The sequence below is a fragment of the Pholis gunnellus genome, assembly GCF_910591455.1.
Source record: "Pholis gunnellus genome assembly, chromosome: 3".
In the NCBI taxonomy this organism is placed as follows: Eukaryota; Metazoa; Chordata; class Actinopteri; order Perciformes; family Pholidae; genus Pholis; species Pholis gunnellus.
Window position 1 is genome coordinate 5,586,895 of NC_136529.1, and position 27,665 is coordinate 5,614,559.

Here is a 27,665-nt window from a genome sequence, read left to right on the forward strand (position 1 = left end):
CATATTATCAGTCATTTAGATTTTGACCCCAACAGTTTCATGTTGTAGTTTAGTGGTTAAGTATTGTATTAACACTGATCGTGTAGCGCTAGATACACGAATAAGATAGCATTTCCTAGTATTTTCTGGCTCCTGGGCATCAAAATCGGTAGGTTTTAATGAGTAGTTTTATGCTAAATCTGTTGGCTAAATGTTACTGAAGGATGTGTAATTTTTAGCATGTTAGCCTGTGCTAGTCCCTCACTTAAGTTAGGGCGAGTTTGAGCATGTGCGATAGTCTTGTCTCCATGTACCCCACATTAAACGCGGATTCATTTTGCAAGGGTGCAGAACAGCTAAAACAGCTTAGATATCAAGTAATATATGTAATATACCAAATATGTTGATTTTGAGCAGCGTAGCAGAGAAATGATTGAATGAAATAAGAGTGAATATTGATTTTATTTTTTTTTGTCATTTCGTATACATTTAAATCTATAAACATGTACACAGCATTCAGTCAGTCCTCCCCTAAAGATCAAGACAAAAGGAAACGGTTATAAATTCAGAACAGTTCACTGTGCTCAGACGACAGCTTTGATGCGATAGATATATCTATACACACAAATACACACACACAGGTTATTGGTCCAATGGTTGTGTTAACAGATGTCCTTCTACTGCAAACCTGCGAGGTTAAATTAATAACCATGTTTTTGTTTTAGTAATTGTTCAGTTTTATTGAAACAGAAAAAAGAAAATGTGTAGATCTACAAAGTTACCTTCACAGACGACACCAGCATCCTCAGCATGAACACAGTTGTGGGTTCCTAATCCACTGTGTGTACAGTCCATTAGTGATGACTCAGTTCCTGAACACTGAAGGTCATCCAGCCAGATTGGTCCACTTCCTTGTCCAAAATGTGCACTTCCTGGTGCTGACAGAGCCCTGCCACAGCCCAGCTGTTGACACACCACCTGAGCGTCATTCCAATCCCAAATGTCGTCACAGACCGTCCCCCAATTGCCATTGTGGAAGATCTCCACTCTGCCAGAGCAGCTGCTGTTGTTAGCGTTGACCAGTCTTACTGCAGGACTCAATGCTGCACCAGATGTTTGAGGAACTGTGAAAATATAGATATTACACAAATGTGATAAACCGGATACTTAATTCAGGATAATGTGTGATTTGGTAGTGTATGACCACCTTTAGAAATAAGTGATGAAATAGAACAAACTAATTGTGGAAAACCTACTCAGAAATGTGCGTGTACCCATTGGTCTTTCAGCCTCTGTGGTTGCATTTCACGCCAACCGTACCAATTTTATGTTTAAAAAGTTTGGAATTCAGTCAATATTTGTAGTTATCCTGAATGATGCCCCCCAGCAGTAAAGCGAGAATTTGAGGCAAAGTATCTATTGTTTTGAGGTAAATTGCTTTACTATCTTGATTAGTAAAGCAAACTCCTTAGAGCGAGAGGGCAGGTAGTGTACAGCGGGTTGATCAGAACTTTGCCACTGAAAACTAATTATCTGTGGTTTCCATACTCTCTGAAAAACTGCTTTTTCATCTGCAGTATCATTACTACCGTTTAAACTATTTTTATTGTATCGTTTTTATGAAATTGTTAATATTGTTTTCTCTGACGTGAATAATATTTTAATGGCCCTGTGCCCGAGTGTGGGACGGAATGAGTGTTTTAGCAACGTAATTTTGCTAGAATGTGCAGAGGCCTGTTGAATCATGTTATTTGGGTTTTATGTTATTCTACCCGCTTTGTTGTCAAAGAAATGTACGCGACTGGTTCTTGAGTTTGTTCTCATCATGGTGTTAATTACATTGATTTTGACTAAATGCATTGCCCGTTAACATTCTGTCATGCTGCGTAATAGTGCGGTTATTAGGAGGTGGTTCAACTGTAGTAGGACAGCACTGATGGCCCAAGTATAAAATGCATGGCCTGCCACTGGTTTTAAGACCATTTCCAACAGCACTTTATTGTAACTATATTACTGCATCATTTGTGACATTGAATGAAATTAATAACCATATTTTTTCTCAAGTCTCCAGTTATATTTGTTCGAAAAAAAACAAAAAACAATTGTGTAGATTTACAAAGTTACCTTCACAGATGACACCAGCATCCTTAGAATGACCACAGTTGTGGGTTCCTAATCCACTGTGTGTACAGTCCGTTAGTGATGACTCATTCCCTGAACACTGAAGGTCATCCAGCCAGATTGGTCCAATGCCTTGTCCAAAATGTGCACTTCCTGGTGCTGACAGAGCCCTGCCACAGCCCAGCTGGCGACACACCACCTGAGCGTCATTCACATCCCAAACGTCGTCACACACCGTCCCCCAGTTGCTGTTGTGGAAGATCTCTACTCTTCCAGAGCAGCTGCTGTTAGAGTTGACCAGCCTCACTGCGGTCATATCTAGTTGAAGTGAAAGCAAAATATCTGTCAACAGCAGTATTGACCAAAAGCCCCATCTCTTGAATGTAACTGTACATTATAATTTAGCTTCTTTATCATTATCATCAACTTACATATCATACTCTCCCTTCACACATGATTCTTCTGAGGCAACGATAAATTATCTAGAAAATGTGTATTTCTATGATATGCAATGTTTGTAAATTAGGTGTGAAAGTAAAAAGAGATAAAATGTAACAAAACTAGGTATAAACTAACAGATGGTGCTGGGTACATTGGGAGTTGATTCACAGGTTATTGGTCAGGAATGGAGCTATCTAGAGAGTGCTGCAGGGATGACATCTTTGTAGGCCAACCCGGAAGTTAGCCTCTTACCGTTTCCCTCGACAAAAAGCCAATGTGATTTTGGATTATTGACAAAATAAAATCTTTGGCTGAACCAGTTTATGGTACGAACGCATTTTGTTTCCTAAAAATCATCTTCACAATTGAAAACCCCTTTTCGTCATTTAAATCATAGATGCAATCAGCATGAGTGAAGAGATAATGTTAAGACAATAAACAGACTACACTACTGTCTCATGACTTCACGCCGCCACCACTGAGCTAAAGACAGACTATAGTTCAGCATGATGTTCATTAGTCTCATTTAGGCACTTGTCAGTAACCATCTCTTAACAAACTTAAAAGCTTCAAATTTCACAAGTGGGATATTTACTGATGAATTTTATGTCATTGAACAACATGTTAAAATCTCTTAATCTTGTGTTAACCACAAACCTTATTTCAGGCATTTTATCAAAAATCCCATTGACTTCAATGAGTCTAAAAATTCAATTCATTGCAGGGTTTTAGGACCATTTCCAGCAGCACGTTATTGCAGTATTGTTTGGAGAATTTAGAAAAACATGGTTACTGATTTCATTCTATTTCAGTTATATTTGTGTAGAACATTTTTTTTTTAATTTAGAGGGACAAAGTTACCTTCACAGATGACACCAGCATCCTCAGAATGACCACAGTTGTGGGTTCCTAATCCACTGTGTGTACAGTCTGTTAGTGATGACTCAGTTCCTGAACACTGAAGGTCATCCAGCCAGATTGGTCCAATGCCTTGTCCAAAATGTGCATTTCCTGGTGCTGACAGAGCCCTGCCACAGCCCAGCTGGTGACACACCACCTGAGCGTCATTCCAATCCCAAATGTCGTCACACACCGTCCCCCAATTGCCGTTGTGGAAGATCTCCACTCTGCCAGAGCAGCTGCTGTTAGTGTTGACCAGTCTCACTGTAGTCATATCTAGTTGAAGTGAAAACAAAATATCTGTCAACATATGCAACAGCAGTATTGAGCAAAAGCCCCATCTCCTCAAAGTAACTGAACTTCATTTAGCTTCTTTATTATTATTACGAACTCTTGCATATCATACTCTCCCTTCACACATGATTCTTCTGAGGTAAAGATGAGAAATTATCTGGAAAATGTGGGGTTCTATGATACGCAATATTTCATACAATGGATGTAAATTAGGGGTAAAGTAAAAGAGCTTGAGATAAAAAGAAACAAAACTAAGTATAAACTTTGACAGATGGAGCTGGGTACATTGAGAGTTGATTCACAGGTTATTGGTCAGGATGATTGAGATATCTAGAGTGCTGCGAAGATGACATTTTTGTAGGCCAACCCGGAAGTTGGCCTCACACTGGTTCCCTGGAGAAAAAGCCAATGTGATTATTGCAGGAAATCAGCTCTGTGGCTAAACCAGTTTATGACACCAACATGTTTTGTTCACGAAGATAATCTTCTCAAATGAACACCACTTTTATCATTTAAATCATCGATGCAATTGGCAGAAGCAAAGACATAACGTCAAGACAACAAACAAACTACACCACCGTCTCATGACTTCATCCCGCCATCAACGGTAAGCTAAAAGCAGACTATAGTTCAGCATGATGATGTTCAATGGTCTAATTTAGGTACTTGTTAGATACTATCTTTTTTAAGAAACCTAAAAGCTTCAAATTTCACAAGTGGGATATTTACAGACTTATTTTATGTCCTAGAACAAAATGCTAAAATCTCTTAATCTCGTGTTAACCACAGACCTTATTTAGGCATCTTACCAAAAACCCAGTCAAAAATGCCTTCGACATCCATGAGTGTAAAAACTAAACTCACAGCTGGGTTTTAGGCAGTGGTGGGCCGTCAGGGCCAGCAAGGCCTTCTTTGCGTGACTAGACAGAATCCCAAAGTTATAGGTATTTTATAATTAAATTAGTTTTCAGAAATACACTACATGTATTCTAAATATTTTTTCACCCATTAGCTTATTATCTCATTGAATAGTTACAGTATTCCTAAGTTGCGCCGCTTCCAGTGCAACTCGTTTTAAGTAGAGCTTTTATCCAATCATATTTCGCCCCCATGTTGTCTCCAAGGAAAAAAAAAAATCTGCCCGAACTCCTTCAGAATTGCAACTAAATCCATTTGCAGTTTAGGTAACTGGGGACGATATTGTTGATTGTCATTGTCTTCAACTAATCAGATTTTTAGTTTGACATGTCAGAGCCTTCTAGCTGGCCTACCGAAGTAAGTCTTTATCAACGTGCGGCTTGATTGGTCAGTGGGCTAGCGTGACTGTTGTGAAACTAGCGAGCATATCTTTGTAGTAGTAAGAGTTAAAGTTTAAAGACATGCAAGATGATTTTACGTGACATTACATTTTGGCAAGTTTGGTGGAGACAATCCCAATATCTACTGCCTCTGTCGAGCGGACACTTTCAGCCCTCAATCACATTACTACGTATTCAAGAAGTAAAACTGGGGAGGCTCGACTGTCTTCTCTGGCGTCCATGAATAAAGAATGTACTCTTGCTGGAACTGAACCGCACCGATTTACTGTACAACCGTGGCATTGAACTCTTTGTAATCAAAGAGAGGATGGACTTTGTCTTTAAATAGTGAACAGCAGCTTTGGAAAGTGAACTGCTTTTTCATCTGCAGTATCATTACTACCATTTAAACTATATTTATTGTATTGTTTTTATGAAATTGTTAATATTGTTTTCTCTGATGTGAATAATATTTTAATGGCCCTGTGCCCGAGTGTGGGACGGAATGAGTGTTTTAGCAACGTAATTTTGCTAGAATGTGCAGAGGCCTGTTGAATCATGTTATTTGGGTTTTATGTTATTCTACCCGCTTTGTTGTCAAAGAAATGTACGAGACTGGTTCTTGAGTTTGTTCTTGTCATGGTGTTAATTACATTGATTTTGACTAAACGCATTGCCCGTTAATGACGAAGCATTCCGTCATGCTGCGTAATAGTGCGGTTATTAGGAGGTGGTTCAACTGTAGTAGGACAGCACTGATGGCCCAAGTATAAAATGCATGGCCTGCCACTGGTTTTAAGACCATTTCCAACAGCACTTTATTCTAACTATATTACTGCATCGTTTGTGACATTGAATGAAATTAATAACCATATTTTTTCTCAAGTCTCCAGTTATATTTGTTCGAAAAAAAACAAAAAACAATTGTGTAGATTTACAAAGTTACCTTCACAGATGACACCAGCATCCTTAGAATGACCACAGTTGTGGGTTCCTAATCCACTGTGTGTACAGTCCGTTAGTGAGGACTCATTCCCTGAACACTGAAGGTCATCCAGCCAGATTGGTCCAATGCCTTGTCCAAAATGTGCACTTCCTGGTGCTGACAGAGCCCTGCCACAGCCCAGCTGGCGACACACCACCTGAGCGTCATTCACATCCCAAACGTCGTCACACACCGTCCCCCAGTTGCCGTTGTGGAAGATCTCTACTCTTCCAGAGCAGCTGCTGTTAGAGTTGACCAGCCTCACTGCGGTCATATCTAGTTGAAGTGAAAGCAAAATATCTGTCAACAGCAGTATTGAGCAAAAGCCCCATCTCTTGAATGTAACTGTACATTATAATTTAGCTTCTTTATCATCATCATCAACTTACATATCATACTCTCCCTTCACACATGATTCTTCTGAGGCAACGATAAATTATCTAGAAAATGTGTATTTCTATGATATGCAATGTTTGTAAATTAGGGGTGAAAGTAAAGAGATAAAATGTAACAAAACTAGGTATAAACTAACAGATGGAGCTGGGTACATTGGGAGTTGATTCACAGGTTATTGGTCAGGAATGGAGCTATCTAGAGAGTGCTGCAGGGATGACATCTTTGTAGGCCAACCCGGAAGTTAGCCTCTTACCGTTTCCCTCGACAAAAAGCCAATGTGATTTTGGATTATTGACAAAATAAAATCTTTGGCTGAACCAGTTCATGGCACTAATGCATTTTGTTTCCTAAAATCATCTTCACAATTGAAAACCCCTTTTCGTCATTTAAATCATAGATGCAATCGGCATGAGTGAAGAGATAATGTTAAGACAATAAACAGACTACACTACTGTCTCATGACTTCACGCCACCACCACTGAGCTAAAGAGACTATAGTTCAGCATGATGTTCATTAGTCTCATTTAGGCACTTGTCAGCAACCATCTCTTAAGAAACTTAAAAGCTTCAAATTTCACAAGTGGGATATTTACTGATGAATTTTATGTCATTGAACAACATGTTAAAATCTCTTAATCTTGTGTTAACCTCAAACCTTATTTCAGGCATCTTATCAAAAATCCCATTGACTTCCATGAGTCTAAAAAGTCAACTCACAGCAGGGTTTTAGGACCATTCCCAGCAGCACTTTTTTGCAGTATCGTTTGTGAAATAGAATGAAATCAGTAACCATGTTTTTCTAAATTCTCCAGTTATATTTGTTTAGAACATTTTTTTTAAATTTAGAGGGACAAAGTTACCTCCACAGACGACACCAGCATCCTCAGAATGACCACAGTTGTGGGTTCCTAATCCTCTGTGTGTACAGTCTTTTAGTGATGACTCAGTTCCTGAACACTGAAGGTCATCCAGCCAGATTGGTCCAATGCCTTGTCCAAAATGTGCATTTCTTGGTGCTGACAGAGCCCTGCCACAGCCCAGCTGTTGACACACCACCTGAGCGTCATTCCAATCCCAAATGTCGTCACACACCGTCCCCCAGTTGCCGTTGTGAAAGATCTCCACTCTGCCAGAGCAGCTGCTGTTAGAGTTGACCAGTCTCACTGTGGCCATATCTAGTTGAATTGAAAGCAAAATATCTGTCAACATATGGCAACAGCAGTATTGACCAAAAGCCCCATCTCCTCAAAGTAACTGAACTTCATTTAGCTTCTTTATTATGAACCCTTACATATCATACTCTCCCTTCACACATGATTCTTCTGAGGTAAAGATGAGAAATTATCTGGAAAATGTGGGGTTCTATGATACGCAATATTCCATACAATGGATGTAAATTAGGGGTAAAGTAAAAGAGCTTGAGATAAAAAGAAACAAAACTAAGTATAAACTTTGACAGATGGAGCTGGGTACATTGAGAGTTGATTCACAGGTTATTGGTCAGGATGATGGAGATATCTAGAGAGTGCTGCGAGGATGACATTTTTTGTAGGCCTCACACTGGCCTCACAAAAGCCAATGTGATTTTGGATTATTGCAGGAAATCAGCTCTGTGGCTAAACCAGTTTATGACACCAACATGTTTTGTTCACGAAGATAATCTTCTCAAATGAACACCACTTTTATCATTTAAATCATCGATGCAATTGGCAGAAGCAAAGACATAACGTCAAGACAACAAACAAACTACACCACCGTCTCATGACTTCATCCCGCCATCAACTGTAAGCTAAAAGGCAGACTATAGTTCAGCATGATGATGTTCAATGGTCTAATTTAGGTACTGGTTAGATACTATCTTTTTTAAGAAACCTAAAAGCTTCAAATTTCACAAGTGGGATATTTACAGACGTATTTTATGTCCTAGAACAAAATGCTAAAATCTCTTAATCTCGTGTTAACCACAGACCTTATTTAGGCATCTTACCAAAAACCCAGTCAAAAATGCCTTTGACATCCATGAGTGTAAAAACTAAACTCACAGCTGGGTTTTAGGCAGTGGTGGGCCATCAGGGCCAGCAAGGCCTTTGCGTGACTAGACAGAATCCCAAAGTTATAGGTATTTTATAATTAAATTTGTTTTCATAAATACACTACATGTATTCTAAATATTCCCCCCCCCCCCCCCATTAGCTTATTATCTCATTGAATAGTTACAGTATTCCTAAGTTGCGCCGCTTCCAGTGCAACTCGTTTTAAGTAGAGCTTTTATCCAATCATATTTCGCCCCCATGTTGTCTCCAAGGAAAAAAAAAATCTGCCCGAACTCCTTCAGAATTGCAACTAAATCCCTTCGCAGTTTAGGTAAATGGGGACGATATTGTTGATTGTCATAGTCTTCAACTAATCAGATTTTTAGTTTGACATGTCAGAGCCTTCTAGCTGGCCTACCAAAGTACGTCTTCATTAACGTGCGGCTTGATTGGTCAGTGGGCTAGCGTGACTGTTGCGAAACTAGCGTTCATAACTTTGTAGTAGTAAGAGTTAAAGTTTAAAGATATGAAAGACGTTTTTACGTGACATTACATTTTTAGCATGTTTGGTGGCGACAATCCCAATATCTACTGCCTCTGTCGAGCGGACACTTTCAGCCCTCAATCGCATTACTACGTATTCAAGAAGTACAACTGGAGGCTCGACTGTCATCTCTGGCATCCATGAATAGAGAAGAACCTCTTGCTGGAACTGAACCGCACCGATGTACTGTACAACCGTGGCATTGAACTCTTTGTAATCAAAGTGAAGACGGACTTTGTCTTTAAATAGTGAACAGCAGCTTTGGTAAGTGAACCGCTTTTTCATTTTACATCTGCAGTAGCGTTAAAATTATTTTTATTGTATCGTTTTTATGAAATAGTTATCGTATTCTCTGATGGGAATAATATTTGAATGGCCCCGTGCCCTTGAGTGTGGGACGGAATGAGTGTTTTAGCAACGTAATTTTGCTGGACAGAGGCCTGTTGAATCATGTTATTTGGGTTTTATGGTATTCTACCCGCTTTGTTGTCAAATAAATGTATGAGACTGGTTCTTGTGAGTGTGTTCTCATCATGGTGTTAAATACATTGATTTTGACTAAATGCATTGCCCGTTAATGACGAAGCATCCCTTCACGCTGGGTAATAGTGAAGTTATTAGGAGGTGGTTCAACTGTATTAGGACAGGACCGATGGCCCAAGTATAAAATACATGGCCTGCCACTGGTTTTAGGACTATTTCCAGCAGCACTTTATTGTAACTATATTACTGTGTCATTTGTGAAATTGAATGAAAATTATGTTTTTTCTAAATTCTTCAGTTATTTTTGTTCAGAAAAAAAGAAATGTGGAGATGTACAAAGTTACCTCCACAGATGACACCAGCATCCTTAGAATGACCACAGTTGTGGGTTCCTAATCCACTGTGTGTACAGTCCGTTAGTGATGACTCATTTCCTGAACACTGAAGGTCATCCAGCCAGATTGGTCCAATGCCTTGTCCAAAATGTGCACTTCCTGGTGCTGACAGAGCCCTGCCACAGCCCAGCTGGCGACACACCACCTGAGCGTCATTCACATCCCAAACGTCGTCACACACCGTCCCCCAGTTGCTGTTGTGGAAGATCTCTACTCTTCCAGAGCAGCTGCTGTTAGAGTTGACCAGCCTCACTGCGGTCATATCTAGTTGAAGTGAAAGCAAAATATCTGTCAACAGCAGTATTGAGCAAAAGCCCCATCTCTTGAATGTAACTGTACATTATAATTTAGCTTCTTTATCATCATCATCAACTTACATATCATACTCTCCCTTCACACATGATTCTTCTGAGGCAACGATAAATTATCTAGAAAATGTGCATTTCTATGATATGCAATGTTTGTAAATTAGGTGTGAAAGTAAAAAGATAAAATGTAACAAAACTAGGTATAAACTAACAGATGGAGCTGGGTACATTGGGAGTTGATTCACGGGTTATTGGTCAGGAATGGAGCCATCTAGAGAGTGCTGCGGGGATGACATCTTTGTAGGCCAACCCGGAAGTTAGCCTCTTACCGTTTCCCTCGACAAAAAGCCAATTTGATTTTGGATTATTGACAATAAAATCTTTGGCTGAGCCAGTTTATGGTACTAACACATTTCTTTTCCTAAAATCAGCTTCACAATTTTAAACCACTTTTCGTCATTTAAATCATAGATGCAATCAGCATGAGTGAAGAGATAATGTTAAGACAATAAACAGACTACACTACTGTCTCATGACTTCACGCCGCCACCACTGAGCTAAAGACAGACTATAGTTCAGCATGATGATGTTCATTAGTCTCATTTAGGCACTTGTCAGTAACCATCTCTTAACAAACTTAAAAGCTTCAAATTTCACAAGTGGGATATTTACTGATGAATTTTATGTCATTGAACAAAATGTTAAAATCTCTTAATCTTGTGTTAACCACAAACCTTATTTCAGGCATTTTATCAAATCCCATTGACTTCAATGAGTCTAAAAATTCAATTCATTGCAGGGTTTTAGGACCATTTCCAGCAGCACTTTATTGCAGTAATGTTTTGAGAATTTAGAAAAACATGGTTACTGATTTCATTCTATTTCACAGTTACATTTGTGTAGAACATTTCTTTTTTTTAATTTACATGGGCAAAGTTACCTTCACAGATGACACCAGCATCCTCAGCATGAACACAGTTGTGGGTTCCTAATCCACTGTGTGTACAGTCCGTTAGTGATGACTCAGTTCCTGAACACTGAAGGTCATCCAGCCAGATTGGTCCACTTCCTTGTCCAAAATGTGCATTTCCAGGTGCTGACAGAGCCCTGCCACAGCCCAGCTGTTGACACACCACCTGAGCGTCATTCCAATCCCAAATGTCGTCACAGACCGTCCCCCAATTGCCGTTGTGGAAGATCTCCACTCTGCCAGAGCAGCTGCTGTTGTTAGCGTTGACCAGTCTTACTGCAGGACTCAATGCTGCACCAGATGTTTGAGGAACTGTGAAAATATAGATATTACACAAATGTGATAAACCGGATACTTAATTCAGGATAATGTGTGATTTGGTAGTGTATGACCACCTTTAGAAATAAGTGATGAAATAGAACAAACTAATTGTGGAAAACCTACTCAGAAATGTGCGTGTACCCATTGGTCTTTCAGCCTCTGTGGTTGCATTTCACGCCAACCGTACCAATTTTATGTTTAAAAAGTTTGGAATTCAGTCAATATTTGTAGTTATCCTGAATGATGCCCCCCAGCAGTAAAGTGAGAGTTTGAGGCAAAGTATCTATTGTTTTGAGGTAAATTGCTATACTATCTCGATTAGTAAAGCAAACTCCTTAGAGCGAGAGGGCAGGTAGTGTACAGCGGGTTGATCAGAACTTTGCCACTGAAAACTAATTATCTGTGGTTTCCATACTCTGAAAAACTGCTTTTTCATCTGCAGTATCATTACTACCGTTTAAACTATTTTTATTGTATCGTTTTTATGAAATTGTTAATATTGTTTTCTCTGACGTGAATAATATTTTAATGGCCCCGTGCCCGAGTGTGGGACGGAATGAGTGTTTTAGCAACGTAATTTTGCTAGAATGTGCAGAGGCCTGTTGAATCATGTTATTTGGGTTTTATGTTATTCTACCCGCTTTGTTGTCAAAGAAATGTACGAGACTGGTTCTTGAGTTTGTTCTCGTCATGGTGTTAATTACATTGATTTTGACTAAACGCATTGCACGTTAATGACGAAGCATTCCGTCATGCTGCGTAATAGTGCGGTTATTAGGAGGTGGTTCAACTGTAGTAGGACAGCACTGATGGCCCAAGTATAAAATGCATGGCCTGCCACTGGTTTTAAGACCATTTCCAACAGCACTTTATTCTAACTATATTACTGCATCGTTTGTGACATTGAATGAAATTAATAACCATATTTTTTCTCAAGTCTCCAGTTATATTTGTTCGAAAAAAAACAAAAAACAATTGTGTAGATTTACAAAGTTACCTTCACAGATGACACCAGCATCCTTAGAATGACCACAGTTGTGGGTTCCTAATCCACTGTGTGTACAGTCCGTTAGTGATGACTCATTCCCTGAACACTGAAGGTCATCCAGCCAGATTGGTCCAATGCCTTGTCCAAAATGTGCACTTCCTGGTGCTGACAGAGCCCTGCCACAGCCCAGCTGGCGACACACCACCTGAGCGTCATTCACATCCCAAACGTCGTCACACACCGTCCCCCAGTTGCCGTTGTGGAAGATCTCTACTCTTCCAGAGCAGCTGCTGTTAGAGTTGACCAGCCTCACTGCGGTCATATCTAGTTGAAGTGAAAGCAAAATATCTGTCAACAGCAGTATTGAGCAAAAGCCCCATCTCTTGAATGTAACTGTACATTATAATTTAGCTTCTTTATCATCATCATCAACTTACATATCATACACTCCCTTCACACACGATTCTTCTGAGGCAACGATAAATTATCTAGAAAATGTGCATTTCTATGATATGCAATGTTTGTAAATTAGGTGTGAAAGTAAAAAGAGATAAAATGTAACAAAACTAGGTATAAACTAACAGATGGAGCTGGGTACATTGGGAGTTGATTCACAGGTTATTGGTCAGGAATGGAGCCATCTAGAGAGTGCTGCAGGGATGACATCTTTGTAGGCCAACCCGGAAGTTAGCCTCTTACCGTTTCCCTCGACAAAAAGCCAATGTGATTTTGGATTACTGACAATAAAATCTTTGGCTGAACCAGTTTATGGTACTAACACTTTGTTTCCTAAAATCAGCTTCACAATTGAAAACCACTTTTCGTCATTTAAATCATAGATGCAATCGGCATGAGTGAAGAGATAATGTTAAGACAATAAACAGACTACACTACTGTCTCATGACTTCACGCCGCCACCACTGAGCTAAAGACAGACTATAGTTCAGCATGATGATGTTCATTAGTCTCATTTAGGCACTTGTCAGTAACCATCTCTTAAGAAACTTAAAAGCGTCAAATTTCACAAGTGGGATATTTACTGATGAATTTTATGTCATTGAACAACATGTTAAAATCTCTTAATCTTGTGTTAACCACAAACCTTATTTCAGGCATTTTATCAGAAATCCCATTGACTTCAATGAGTCTAAAAATTCAATTCATTGCAGGGTTTTAGGACCATTTCCAGCAGCACGTTATTGCAGTAATGTTTCGAGAATTTAGAAAAACATGGTTACTGATTTCATTCTATTTCACAGTTACATTTGTGTAGAACATTTCTTTTTTTTAATTTACATTGGCAAAGTTACCTTCACAGATGACACCAGCATCCTCAGCATGAACACAGTTGTGGGTTCCTAATCCACTGTGTGTACAGTCCATTAGTGATGACTCAGTTCCTGAACACTGAAGGTCATCCAGCCAGATTGGTCCACTTCCTTGTCCAAAATGTGCATTTCCGGGTGCTGACAGAGCCCTGCCACAGCCCAGCTGTTGACACACCACCTGAGCGTCATTCCAATCCCAAATGTCGTCACAGACCGTCCCCCAATTGCCGTTGTGGAAGATCTCCACTCTGCCAGAGCAGCTGCTGTTAGCGTTGACCAGTCTTACTGCAGGACTCAATGCTGCACCAGATGTTTGAGCAACTGTGAAAATATAGATATTACACAAATGTGATAAACCGGATACTTAATTCAGGATAATGTGTGATTCGGTAGTGTATGACCACCTTTAGAAATAAGTGATGAAATAGAACAAACTAATTGTGGAAAACCTACTCAGAAATGTGCGTGTACCCATTGGTCTTTCAGCCTCTGTGGTTGCATTTCACGCCAACCGTACCAATTTTATGTTTAAAAAGTTTGGAATTCAGTCAATATTTGTAGTTATCCTGAATGATGCCCCCCAGCAGTAAAGCGAGAGTTTGAGGCAAAGTATCTATTGTTTTGAGGTAAATTGCTTTACTATCTCGATTAGTAAAGCAAACTCCTTAGAGCGAGAGGGCAGGTAGTGTACAGCGGGTTGATCAGAACTTTGCCACTGAAAACTAATTATCTGTGGTTTCCATTCTCTCTGCAACTCCCTTCACATTACAATAAATGATTTGATCCATTGTGGATATAAAACTATCAATTAGTGCAGCTTTATGTAAAGAACAATTTAAACTTCAACCTGATGATACATCAATTACTTTACCTGTCCATCCTGTTAACGTCTGAATTAGCAGGAGCAACAGCATTCCACGAGTCCCCCTCATCATGGGCCACATCCAGGAGATAACACCCACACTTGCTGAATAGGACAAAAGAGGCATTGTGACAAACTGCATCAAAGCAGACTCTTCTGGCTTGCTAAATGATTGACACCAATCCTAACACATGGTACATCCCAAGTCTCTTTATATGTCCTTTTCACAGCAGCCAATCTGACACATAATTGCAGGGTAAACACAGGTGTGATTGATCAAACTGATGAAGGTCCCATTCTATTTAGTTTCAAATTCATTCCAGTGAGCCAGTATGCACAATACCAGGGCCCCAGCCACCTAAATGGAACAGAGCCATTTTTTTAAACACACCTGTGTTCACCCTGCAATTACATGTCAAAATGGCAGCGATGATAAGGGCCTATTGCATCCACGGGTACATCCCAAAGCTCTTAATCGGATTCCCGTTTCCCTCACTTGTGTCCTTTGAAATCATGCGAGGAGAGAGAAAACGAGGAAACATGTTTTAAGATACATGAGACTTCCTTTCCTCAGTTGCGTCACGTGAAGCGACGTCTGCTTCTGATGGCGGCTCTGATCACAGCTGGATCAGCTGTCAGTCGGCTTTAACAGCTGGAGAGTATTTAATGTATATATATAATATATATATAATGTATGTTGAAAAAAGGTATAAAAAAGTCATAGTATAGCATGTCGGAAAAAAATCATAGTAGAGTAAGTTAGGCTAATTTAGGCAGTTTTTACCTGTTCAGTTCCACAAATTGTTTAATTTATATGACAAATATTACCAGGAAACACATTTTGGATCAAAGGTACGCATATACATATTTGCCTACAGTAGCACAAATATATTAAGACAGAACATACAGAAAAGTAATTGAACTACACTTACAATACAGAGTGTAAAGAGGTAGGTGGGCTACACTAAAAGGAATCAGTTATAGGACAAAAAGTTGTAATGCTTGCTCCTCATTAACCCATTCACACACGCAAATAGCAGTTTCAGTGTGTTGCCTAAGTTAGGCATTGAACCCCAAACCTGCAATCAGTGGACAACCTGTTCTACCTCCCGATACACAGCTTCCACTGTAATGTTTATACAACATATCATAAATGCCTTATATAGCTTGTTGAAAGGTCATAAAAGGTGCTTGTTGGAAGTGGGATTCGAACCCATGCCTCCAGGGGAGACTGCGACCTGAACGCTGCGCCTTAGACCGCTCGCCATCCTGACGTTGAGCAGAGGCATGCCAAGTTTGGCTATAAAAACACATAGTATGTCAGAAAACGGTCATAGTATAGTATGTCGAAAAAAGTCTTAGAAAAGTCATAGTATGTCGAAATTCTGAGAGAATTAAACACCCCACCTTTAGCTATTAGAGACAGATGATGTCACTAATCACCTGTGATTTTTATTGTTGATAAAAATCCAAATCCATTGATAAGATGCATTCACTTATAAATGTTTTAACTGCTGTTAAAATGAGAAGAGTATTTCACAGCCTTGATAAATTTGTGCCCTTGAGGACTCTTTAGTGTTCATTCAGTGAAATAGTGGAAGCCCCGGCTTGCAGGCAAGTGTTCTTAGCCTGGAAGCCCCGGCTTGCAGGCAAGTGTTCTTAGCCTGGAAGCCCCGGCTTATAAGGCCTGGAAGCCCCGGCTTGGGCGGGAGCGAGTTAGGGAGCAAGGAGGACGTGTGGGAGCGTGTTACGGAGCAAGGAGAGCGTGTTAGGGAGCAAGGACGACGGGCGGGAGCGTGTTAGGGAGCAAGGACGACGGGCGGGAGCGTGTTAGGGAGCAAGGAGAGCGTGTTAGGGAGCAAGGACGACGGGCGGGAGCGTGTTAGGGAGCAAGGACGACGGGCGGGAGCGTGTTAGGGAGCAAGGAGAGCGTGTTAGGGAGCAAGGACGACGGGCGGGAGCATGTTAGGGAGCAAGGACGACGGGCGGGAGCGTGTTAGGGAGCAAGGAGGACGGGTGGGAGCGCGTTAGGGAGCAAGTAGAGCGTGTTAGGGAGCTAGGACGACGGGCGGGAGCACGTTAGGGAGCAAGGACGACGTGCGGGAGCACGTTAGGGAGCAAGGACGACGGGCAGGATATGAGGATATACTATTAGCACAATGTAGAGGACGAAAAATTGTAGTTTTGCAAATCCCGTTGAAATCTGGTCTAAGCGTGAACGTTCAATCACCGTCTATGAATAGTCGGCGAAAAAACTTTCACTTTTGAACCAATTCTGAACGTCTTTTCAACGGTGGGCGTAGACGTCTTTTAAACGTCTTTTCAACGGAAAAATGCTCACTGGGCAGTTGTGAGTTCCTAATCCACTGTGAGTACAGTCTGTTAGTGAGGACTCATTCCCTGAACACTGAAGGTCATCCAGCCAGATTGGTCCAATGCCTTGTCCAAAATGTGCACTTCCTGGTGCTGACAGAGCCCTGCCACAGCCCAGCTGGCGACACACCACCTGAGCGTCATTCACATCCCAAACGTCATCACACACCGTCCCCCAGTTGCCGTTGTGGAAGATCTCTACTCTTCCAGAGCAGCTGCTGTTAGAGTTGACCAGTCTCACTGCGGTCATATCTAGTTGAAGTGAAAGCAAAATATCTGTCAACAGCAGTATTGACCAAAAGCCCCATCTGTTGAATACAACTGTACATTATAATTTAGCTTCTTTATCATCAACTTACATATCATACGCTCCCTTCACACATGATTCTTCTGAGGCAACGATAAATTATCTAGAAAATGTGTATTTCTATGATATGCAATGTTTGTAAATTAGGGGTGAAAGTAAAAAGAGATAAAATGTAACAAAACTAGGTATAAACTAACAGATGGAGCTGGGTACATTGGGAGTTGATTCACAGGTTATTGGTCAGGAATGGAGCCATCTAGAGAGTGCTGCGGGGATGACATCTTTGTAGGCCAACCCGGAAGTTAGCCTCTTACCGTTTCCCTCGACAAAAAGCCAATGTGATTTTGGATTATTGACAAAATAAAATCTTTGGCTGAACCAGTTTATAACTTATCAGTCGAGTAGCTAGTGTAAACACATTAAGAATAAGCTTAACAAATATGCTATATATTTGTAAACACTGCTATATATTTGTAAACACTATGTATTCGTAAACACATTTAGTGAAGCTTAAACCATATGCTATGTGCAGTAATCATAATATGTCTTTAAGTGTAAGTCACAGAGTGAGGCTGCAGTGATTCTCACCCACGCAGAGGCCCATCGTTAACTGACCAATAGCAGAAACCAGGTACTCCCGGTCTTGCCACTGCTTGGTACAAAATAACAGTTTCAACAAAGAAGCAGTTAAGCGACCTTGGCCTCAGAACGCACTCTCAAACACACACACACACACACTGATCTGACTCATCGCTGGAGCGGCTATCCGGGTGCCGGTAGGGACGGACGTCCTGTGCACCAATGAGGCTCTCAGAAAGTTTAAACCAAGAGCTGCCTCCAACAATAGTCAACCAATCACAAAAATGCCCTTAAGGACTATATAGTTTTGTGTTCTCCCTTGGGGAGCGCCTTTTTCTTTGCTGTCACAGATAGTTTTGATTTAGGTCCGAGCTCGTATCGATCTGCTGCGTCAGAATACTCCTGTTAAGAATAAATACTTTGTTTGATTTTAAGTCTATTGAGTTCAGTCTAGTCTGTGTCCTCTTTCACTAACACTAGCTATAGGAAGAGGGAGATTGGGAGCTTGTATGTCATATGTGATGAATATTTTCTTGTTGATACAAAGCCAAAGTTTATGGGCTGTATTAATAAAAATATATATATACATAATCAAGTTGTTGTCTTTCAATAGCTTTGCTTAGTTACACTGACATTCTGTGACTGTTCTTCCTTTTTGTGGGGTTCACCAGAGCTTTGTGTACATTATAGCCCAAACCTGAATGCTCTGCTATACCAAATTGTGAGAAAACAGAAAATCTAGAAAAAAGTATTTCCTATATTTTAAATACAAAATACATGTATTTTGTTACATTTTCTGGCACCAGTATTTTGTATTTTGTATTTTGTTGTAATACATTTATTTGGGGGTATTTTGTATTTTGTATCAAAATACATTTTGATGTATTTTTGCCCATCTCTGTGTATTGTATTGCATCATACTGTGTTGTAATGTGCTTGCCACTAATTTCTAATAACCTGCCCAGGGACATATGAAAATAAGCTCATTAATTGAACTTGATACAGGTAAAGGCGACTACAGTGTGCAAAAGGAAACAGTACATGCTATTGTACTGTCAGAAATATGAGGAGGGGGGAACGGCAGCTAATTGAAAACCTCAGTAAGTTAAAAATACATCTTAATCTAATTGATATTCTGCAAGAAGTATGTGTTATTGAGTACTAATTCAGTATAAGTATTCAGTATTATTATTTATTATTAAATGATGCAAGTACCAGACGTCCCGATCCATACTCCATACCAGCTGGTGGCGGTAATGCACTTCAATATTTGCCAACCGTCAATAAACCCCAATGAAGAAGAAGAAACCCCCCCCAACCCCCAAAGAAGAAGAAGAAGAAAAAGAAGTGGAAACATGGCGGAGAGGGAAGCAGTTGATAGCGACCCGACCACGAAATCACCTGAAGATGAGAGCTCAGAGTCTGATCCGTTTCAGCATGCCCAGGACCTCAAAAGCGTCCTGGTCACCAGCGTTTTAAACCTGGAAGAGCTCGACGTAGACCTGTACAGGTAAGCTAGCTGGGGGGAGTTTGTCACTTTACCTAAATGGCGACAGTTGCAAAATGAATTCTGAATTACCACCACTCACCTAACGTTACTTAAGAATATCCTTCAACTCGGATGTGTTTAAAAAGCTCCAATATGTCTGATTTAATAATACGTAGGCTCTCGAAAACCAAACCAATATGGACGCCCCATAAGACAACGACCGTCGTTTATTGCAATTGAACCCCAATTCACTGGCGTTACATTGCCAAAGCACAGTGTTACATTCAATATAAAACAATGAGAGTGAGAGGGGCAATTCTACAAATATACTAGCTACATACTTTTGTGTTTTGTGGGAAATAGTTCCGTATAATGGAGATTTCTCCACTACCTCTGCTGTTTACCCAGTATGGTCAAGAACACAATAATAAAAAGAAGAACCTTTTTAGAAGCCTTTTCAAAACCAGTATATGTCTATCCAGTTACTTACGCCCACACTGGAAGCATGCAAAGGTTAAAATGTCATTTGATTACACTCCCATGGGCATGCTCAAGGGGGAGAGAATATTGGAACACACCCATCAACTCAATAAATGTAATGTAGCTATTCAACGACACCAGGGTTCAAAGGTTAAATCTTTGATTGACACCTCGTTGGTACAATGTCTATGGGCAGTAATTCAATTCACAAAGACAGAATGCATTTTATGACAGTAGTATATGATGGCGATACATTTGGGCACAGGGCCACCCAGTGAGCTCATGACGCTTTAAATACGTTGCTCCCTCTCACCGTCGACCCTACCTCTAGTGAGGCTACAGGACATATATTTCAATTGCTTCTCTTATGTTTTTCCCCCAGAGGGACGCACCACTGGGTGCCTCGCAGTCAGCGTTTGTTTGGGGGTCAAATAGTGGGTCAGGCCCTCGTAGCCGCCGCCAAATCTGTCGGCGATAATTTCTATGCCCATTCTCTCCACTGCTACTTCGTACGAGCAGGTAAGACGTGGCGTCATTTTACAGGTGCTGGCCACATATTCAAAAGGGGGCTCATAGCAGAGATGGGCAGTATTTCTATTACTTGTATTTGAAATACGTATTTCAATTACTTTTGAGTATTTTGTAATTTGTATTTGATAGGGCAGATTAAAAATCTAACGTAATTTGTAACAAAATACTTTAGAGTGGAGTAATTTTGTATTTAAAATACTCAAAATACTTTCTCCACGAATCAAAAAACAGTTCACGAGTTCAGTCTTCAGATCTTCAAGTTCAACGGATTGTCTGTCAAGTTAAATATTGTATCTGAGTGTGACAGATGTCAACTAGCTTGATGTATAACTTATGTCTGGGTCTGGCTACATAGCCTATTATTGTATATACATGGTGATGGTTATAATATCAAGCTAGCGATCGATGCTAACATGCTAATAACGCTAGCATGCTGTCTAGGCTAGTGCATAGCCAGTGTTTAGCAAGTTAACTTATCAGTCGAGTAGCTAGTGTAAACACATTAAGAATAAGCTTAACAAATATGCTATATATTTGTAAACACTGCTATATATTTGTAAACACTATGTATTCGTAAACACATTTAGTGAAGCTTAAACCATATGCTATGTGCAGTAATCATAATATGTCTTTAAGTGTAAGTCACAGAGTGAGGCTGCAGTGATTCTCACCCACGCAGAGGCCCATCGTTAACTGACCAATAGCAGAAACCAGGTACTCCCGGTCTTGCCACTGCTTGGTACAAAATAACAGTTTCAACAAAGAAGCAGTTAAGCGACCTTGGCCTCAGAACGCACTCTCAAACACACACACACACACACTGATCTGACTCATCGCTGGAGCGGCTATCCGGGTGCCGGTAGGGACGGACGTCCTGTGCACCAATGAGGCTCTCAGAAAGTTTAAACCAAGAGCTGCCTCCAACAATAGTCAACCAATCACAAAAATGCCCTTAAGGACTATATAGTTTTGTGTTCTCCCTTGGGGAGCGCCTTTTTCTTTGCTGTCACAGATAGTTTTGATTTAGGTCCGAGCTCGTATCGATCTGCTGCGTCAGAATACTCCTGTTAAGAATAAATACTTTGTTTGATTTTAAGTCTATTGAGTTCAGTCTAGTCTGTGTCCTCTTTCACTAACACTAGCTATAGGAAGAGGGAGATTGGGAGCTTGTATGTCATATGTGATGAATATTTTCTTGTTGATACAAAGCCAAAGTTTATGGGCTGTATTAATAAAAATATATATATACATAATCAAGTTGTTGTCTTTCAATAGCTTTGCTTAGTTACACTGACATTCTGTGACTGTTCTTCCTTTTTGTGCGGTTCACCAGAGCTTTGTGTACATTATATAAACCTGAATGCTCTGCTATACCAAATTGTGAGAAAACAGAAAATCTAGAAAAAAGTATTTCCTATATTTTAAATACAAAATACATGTATTTTGTTACATTTTCTGGCACCAGTATTTTGTATTTTGTTGTAATACATTTATTTGGGGGTATTTTGTATTTTGTATCAAAATACATTTTGATGTATTTTTGCCCATCTCTGGCTCATAGTTGATTCAATAGATCTATGATTGAATGAATGAATGAAACTACAAAAGGCTTGTGTTGCATCATAATCAATGAAATGATCTGGTAAATTGGCCGCAGTCAGTCCCAGTCAGTATTTTGTTTGTGTGTGTTTGTTTTCCAGGGGATCCTAAGGTTCCCGTGCTGTACCAGGTGGACCGCACGAGAGACGGACGCAGTTTCGCAGTGCGCTCTGTGAAGGCCATCCAGCACGGGCAGCCTATACTTACATGCCAGGCCTCCTTCCACATGCCGCAGCCGAGTCCCCTGCAGCACCAGTTCACCATGCCGGTGGTCCCGCAGCCCGAAGACCTCCTCACGGTCGAGGAGCTCATTCACCTTTATCTCCGGTAAAGCTGCTGAGATTACGCAATTCATCGATGAGTCAGGCGGCAGAAAATGCGTTCAACTGTTTTATGTTATCGGTTAATTTGTCTCTCGAATGTGAGGATTTGCCGCATTTCTTTGTCATGTGTGATCATGAACTGAATGACTTGAGATGATAATGATCGATAATGGAAATACTCTTTAGCTGCAGCCGTGATCTCGGGTAGAATCAGTTTATTTTATTAGTTACAAAGCAATGTGAACAAGGGACTTGAATAGACAAAAACATACTTGCACAACAAGGCCTACATGTCATTTGTATACTCAGTGGGTTAGATTAGAGGGCACCATTAGGCGTTATTACATCTCACTAACCTATAAACACGGGGCACTTACACGTGTGTGTATACAGTTGAACTCAAAATGATTCAACCCCTAGCTGTGTTCAAACAAGAACAATTTAAATAGTTCAACACAACTAATGTTACAAGTGGTTTCTCCAAATTCAACACAAAATGCCACTTTCAATGACTACTGCAGTTTCAAAAATGATTCAACCCCTTAATAGAATCCCTTATAAGAGCACACATTTGCAAATCAGGTGCCACTAATCAAGGGCCTCATTAGTTGTATCAGGTGTGCTTGGGATAGAACACATCGAATACCTGGACTGACGTTTGATTGCATATCAGAAATATGGGTAAGTCAAGAGAATTGTCCAAAAAGTAATGAGAAGAGATTGTTGCCTTGCACAAACAAGGGAAAGGATACAAAACGATAGCAAAGGCACTGGATGTTCCTAGAGATACCGTTGGAAGCATAGTTCAAAGTTAAAGGAACGCTGGCTACACTACCTGGACGTGGCAGAAAGAGGAAGCTACTGTATCAACGGCTGCCACAGATTTCTGAGGAGGCAGGTGGCCAAAAACCCTTGAGTGACTGCAAAAGACTGGCAGCAGGCACTGAGGTTTCAGTTTCCACAGTTAGTGCATTGCTAAACGCTGAAGGTCTCCATGCCCCAACTCTGAGACGTACACCACTACTGACCCACAAGCACAAGAAAAAAATCGACTCCAAAATGCTCAAAAGCATATTAATAAGCCACAGAAGTTTTGGGATTCTGTTCTGTGGAGCGATGAAACAAAACTGGAACTTTTCGGGCCTATGGATCAGCGGTATGTCTGGAGGGGGAAGAATGAAGCGTACGCTGAGAAGGACACCCTGCCTACACTGAAGCATGGCAGTGGCTCGGTGATGCTCTGGGGCTGCTTTGCTTCCTCTGGCACTGGAAACCTGCCCCTAAAGAATATCAGAGAGCTGGAGGCCACTGGAGGCCCATGAGGAAAGAGCTCAGATTCCTCAGGAACGCCGTCATCCCGTTTGCATCTGGTCATAACAGCAAAAGGCTGCTCTAAGTACTAAAGATGCTTGTTGTGAAGGGGTTAAATAATTTTGAGACTGCAGTAGTCATTGAAAGTGGCATTTTGTGTTGAATTTGGAGAAACCACTTGTAGTATCAGTTGTGTTGAGCTATTTGAATTCCTTGTTTGAGTTGTTAAACAGCCGAAGGGGGGGTGGGGGGCGTGTGTGTGGTTATGGTTGGCGGTCACATTTTGTGATCCTGATCTGTATTTCCCTCTACTGTTCCACAGTGAACCAGACCTAGCGGAGACATCGAAGCAAGGCCTGAACAAACTGCTGGCTAATGAGGTCCCCATGGAGATGAAGCCAGTCAACCCACCGCACTCTTTCAGACGCGCTGCAAGTGAGCCGAAGAAGCTGTTCTGGGTGCGAGCACGAGGGCACATCGGTAAAGTGGATGAAATGCACATTTGCATTGTTGACGTCACGAGTGTTTGAATAGCATTTATGCTAAACTGAGTAATAGAAAGGTATTCTCCTTTACATTGCCTTCTGTTTGCCTCTTGACTTTAAATGTGCCTTTGGGGGTGATGAATGACTAAAGCAGCCAAAATAGGATCCAGCATACAAAACAATGACACACTATATACTGAGCATATACAAATAGAGGCCTTGACTGTTTTTGCCTCTCCTCTTTCGTCGGCTTCAAATCCAAATTGTTGAATTTTTCGTTGAGAGCAACTGCCATGTCTCATTATCACCCCCCCCCCCCCAAAATGATTTTACTGATAAACAAACACAACGTGCACATACCGCTTCCACTGAAATTTGATCTCCGTATTGCCGCCTCTGTTGCTAACGGACACTCGTATAAACAAACACAATATTACGTTGATGAGTAAAATTGGTTCTGCCGGTTTGCAGCAAAATCGGACCGGCAAAACTGGAAATGGTCACAACTCTGCCGTACTGGACTCGAGCTAAACTTTTAGTTGTTCGTGCGTTACCTTTTTGTGTAATGGTTTGTGGTGTCTGCACCAAAACAATTACCACCAACTATGTTGCATGACAATAATCCAGTATCTTGCTGTAACATTTAGTAGCTAATAATGTCCACACTAGGCAAATAATATTGTGATCACAAAGAGATTGACTGAAAATGTGTACTACTACCTAAACAGTGTTTTATTTGTGCATGTATGCAGGCGAAGGCAACATGAAGCTGCATTGCTGCGTTGCTGCCTATGTGTCCGACTATGCGTTCCTGGGCACGGCGCTGCTGCCCTATCCCAACTACAGGGTCCACTTCTCGGCCTCCCTGGACCACGCCATGTGGTTCCACAGCACTTTCCGCACCGACGAGTGGATGTTGTACGAGTGCGAGAGCCCTTGGGCAGGTCGGTGTGTCGTTCACTTCCCTATCTGCTGTACTTCATTTGTTGTGTCTGGAGATCCACCACAGGGTCCTAAACACCTTAATGACCTGGTGCTTTCCTCACCCTGAACTCTTAAGATCTAGGTTCTGCTTGGTGTCGGTGATATTGAAAAGGCGACAGCTGAACCTTTGTCGTCACTGCTGGTTGGCAAGTGCATAAAGTTTAGTTTAGTTGTGGGGGGTGGGGGGTGGGGGGGGGTGCAGAAGGAATCCGTGATGTCCAAAAAACAGCCTGCTGCTCGATGCGCTGATGCAGACACTAGTGGCTATGGAGCCCTCTTTCTTTAGCTCTTTCATAAACAAACATGACGATGTGTTAATGAAGTTGTCATTTTGTTTATTAATAACCAACATAAGCTGGATCGAGTGCCATCCCGCCATCGGCACAGGTTGCTGGTGTAGGTTACTTTTTAATTTGCATAGAATCAAACCCATTGAAGCTCGTACACCGAACCGAACCAGCAAAAGGGGGACTACAGTGGAAACCTCGGACAAATGCTACACCCCACTTTATGGGTCATTCAGCTTCTGTTGTGAATAGTAATGGAGGTCACACTTGCTACATACAGTATATGCACATGTAATTATACCGTTTTGTGTTTACACAGTGTTTTAGTTGTTTGTCTGAACAGGCTTTCACAGTACTCTGTTGCACATGCAGGTTTGTGCCGATTGGCAGAAGGATCGTATTTTAACAAATGTTTTCTCCTACGTCGATGTTAGGGCAGTTTTAACTAACTTCCTATCAGAGCTAAGATGTTATTTAATCGATCTCTAGATTAATTTAAGGATGCTTCTGGAGGAGCCAGTCCGCCTGCCGAGCCCCGTTTACCAGCACGGGGGACGAGTGGACTTTAAATACTTAGTGACAAACCAGTTCACTGTCTCTTTCACAAGAAAAGAGGGAAAAAATATATGATTTGTGTTAAATCTTAATTATGGTGGTGTTGGATTGCTGCTAGACCGCATGCTTATTAATTCAGGTGCGTGCTTTGCTGTGGCAAGGGAGAGGGTTTTTGACTGCAGTGAAGATTTAGTTTTTTAGAATGTGGTTGGAAGCAGACTGTTTCGTTAGATACAGATTGTGGAAATAAACAGTTTGAGAGAGTGGCAGAGAGGGAAGAACGTTTCTTGAAGTTATTCATGATTATCATTTGAATGTGAACATTAGGAATGAAGCTAAGAACTATTCAAAACAGCATATGATTTTGAATGTGATATTAAAGATATGGTTAACATGTTAAACGGAACACCACGCTGTGATATTGTGGCACCAAGCACAGACAAACAGTTGTTTAAACAGTAGAGACATTGCTATTTAATATTGTTTTTAATGTTACAGTATTTCAAGTAAAATGTCTTTTAAAAATGTTTCACTTTTCAAATTGGATTACACTTTGGTTAGGTCTAAATAACTGTATTTGTTCATTGTGCATTCTGCTTGAAGTCCAGCGTGTGGTCTGTGTTGTGTCCTGCAGGGGGCAGCAGAGGACTGGTTCAGGGCCGACTGTGGAGGAGAGACGGGGTGCTGGCTGCCTCGTGTTCACAGGAGGGTGTCCTGAGAGTGAACCCAGTCACACAGCCCAGCAAACTTTAAGCACATTCATGCTTCACATTCTTATATTTTTGTAACTCTAATCATATAAATATTATTTTAAACTAATGTTCAAAATGTTTAATTTATAACAAATACTTATTTTATTAACAACATGCTAAAATGTAATTGTTTTTCCAATCAATAAAGATTAAAAAGGTTTTTAATGGATGAATGCTTGTCATTTGTTGAACGAGAAGTATTTACAAGTATCTCATAAAAAAAACGATCCCAAAGCTTTAGTCGTTAATGCTCGTATGTGAAATCGAACAACTTCAAGATCAAATTCTACTGTAACGACTTCGCTGTAACTTTTGAACTGCCGTCGTTCTGAAAGTTCCAACATTTTTTTTTTTTTTTTAATGATCTAAAAGTTGCTCAAAGTAGAAACTTGGACGGCATAACATTTGTATGCCTGCCTGCACATGCAACTATACCGGCAGCTGTCCCCTCCTCCAGTGTGTTTTCCTCTAATTGCCTGTAAAAATCTGCCTGCTAAAGAGAAGAAAGCAAGTTGATGGAATGTAGAGAGAAGGAACGGCCTGATCCACCAGTATTGAGTGAAAAAAACTTAAATTATTGTGTACAGTCAAGGAAATGTACAACCTGATCCACCAATGGCAAATGAAAAAAGTGCAATCATCACAAAGCAAGAAAGCCTGAACAATGTTCAGACTGATCCTCCAGGAGAGACTTCTAAAGAGGAAATGATTGTGGAGCAGGACAGGATGAAACTGTACAGATTGTTCCTTCTGCAATAGTACCTTGAAATCCAATCACTAAATATGTTTTTTTTATGAGGCAGCAGATTTGAAGTGCATAATGCTTAACAGACAATGTTAGCCAAGCTTCTGGACTGTATTGTGAAGTATTGTGAGGGCCTGTAGGGTTTCCCTCACACGGCTACAGATGAAATGAGGATATCATATTGGATATTACATGTAAAGATGGGCCTTTGGCTCTTTG

At 40.7% G+C, this 27,665-nt stretch overlaps 2 protein-coding genes across 2 annotated transcripts; one reads left to right on the forward strand and one right to left on the reverse strand.

Annotated features, from left to right (window-relative positions):
- Nucleotides 1-499: 499 nt before the first annotated feature.
- LOC306715807 (scavenger receptor cysteine-rich domain-containing protein DMBT1-like) lies at nt 500-17,269 on the reverse strand (the record flags this gene model as incomplete). Its single annotated transcript, XM_079186284.1, has 12 exons — nt 500-510; nt 762-1,103; nt 2,170-2,418; nt 3,403-3,717; nt 5,980-6,294; nt 7,275-7,589; nt 9,885-10,133; nt 11,118-11,459; nt 12,532-12,780; nt 13,767-14,105; nt 15,860-15,946; nt 17,023-17,269. The coding sequence occupies 12 exons, from the start codon at nt 17,267-17,269 to the stop codon at nt 500-502; spliced, it is 3,060 nt and encodes a 1,019-aa protein (XP_079042410.1).
- Nucleotides 17,270-19,217: 1,948 nt separating this feature from the next.
- Nucleotides 19,218-26,861, forward strand: acot8 (acyl-CoA thioesterase 8). The gene is made up of 6 exons (XM_079186604.1): nt 19,218-19,415; nt 20,257-20,393; nt 22,106-22,331; nt 23,961-24,118; nt 24,876-25,067; nt 26,584-26,861. Exons 1-6 carry the CDS (start codon nt 19,261-19,263, stop codon nt 26,700-26,702), a joined length of 987 nt encoding a protein of 328 aa, XP_079042730.1. The 5' UTR covers nt 19,218-19,260; the 3' UTR covers nt 26,703-26,861.
- Nucleotides 26,862-27,665: the final 804 nt, after the last annotated feature.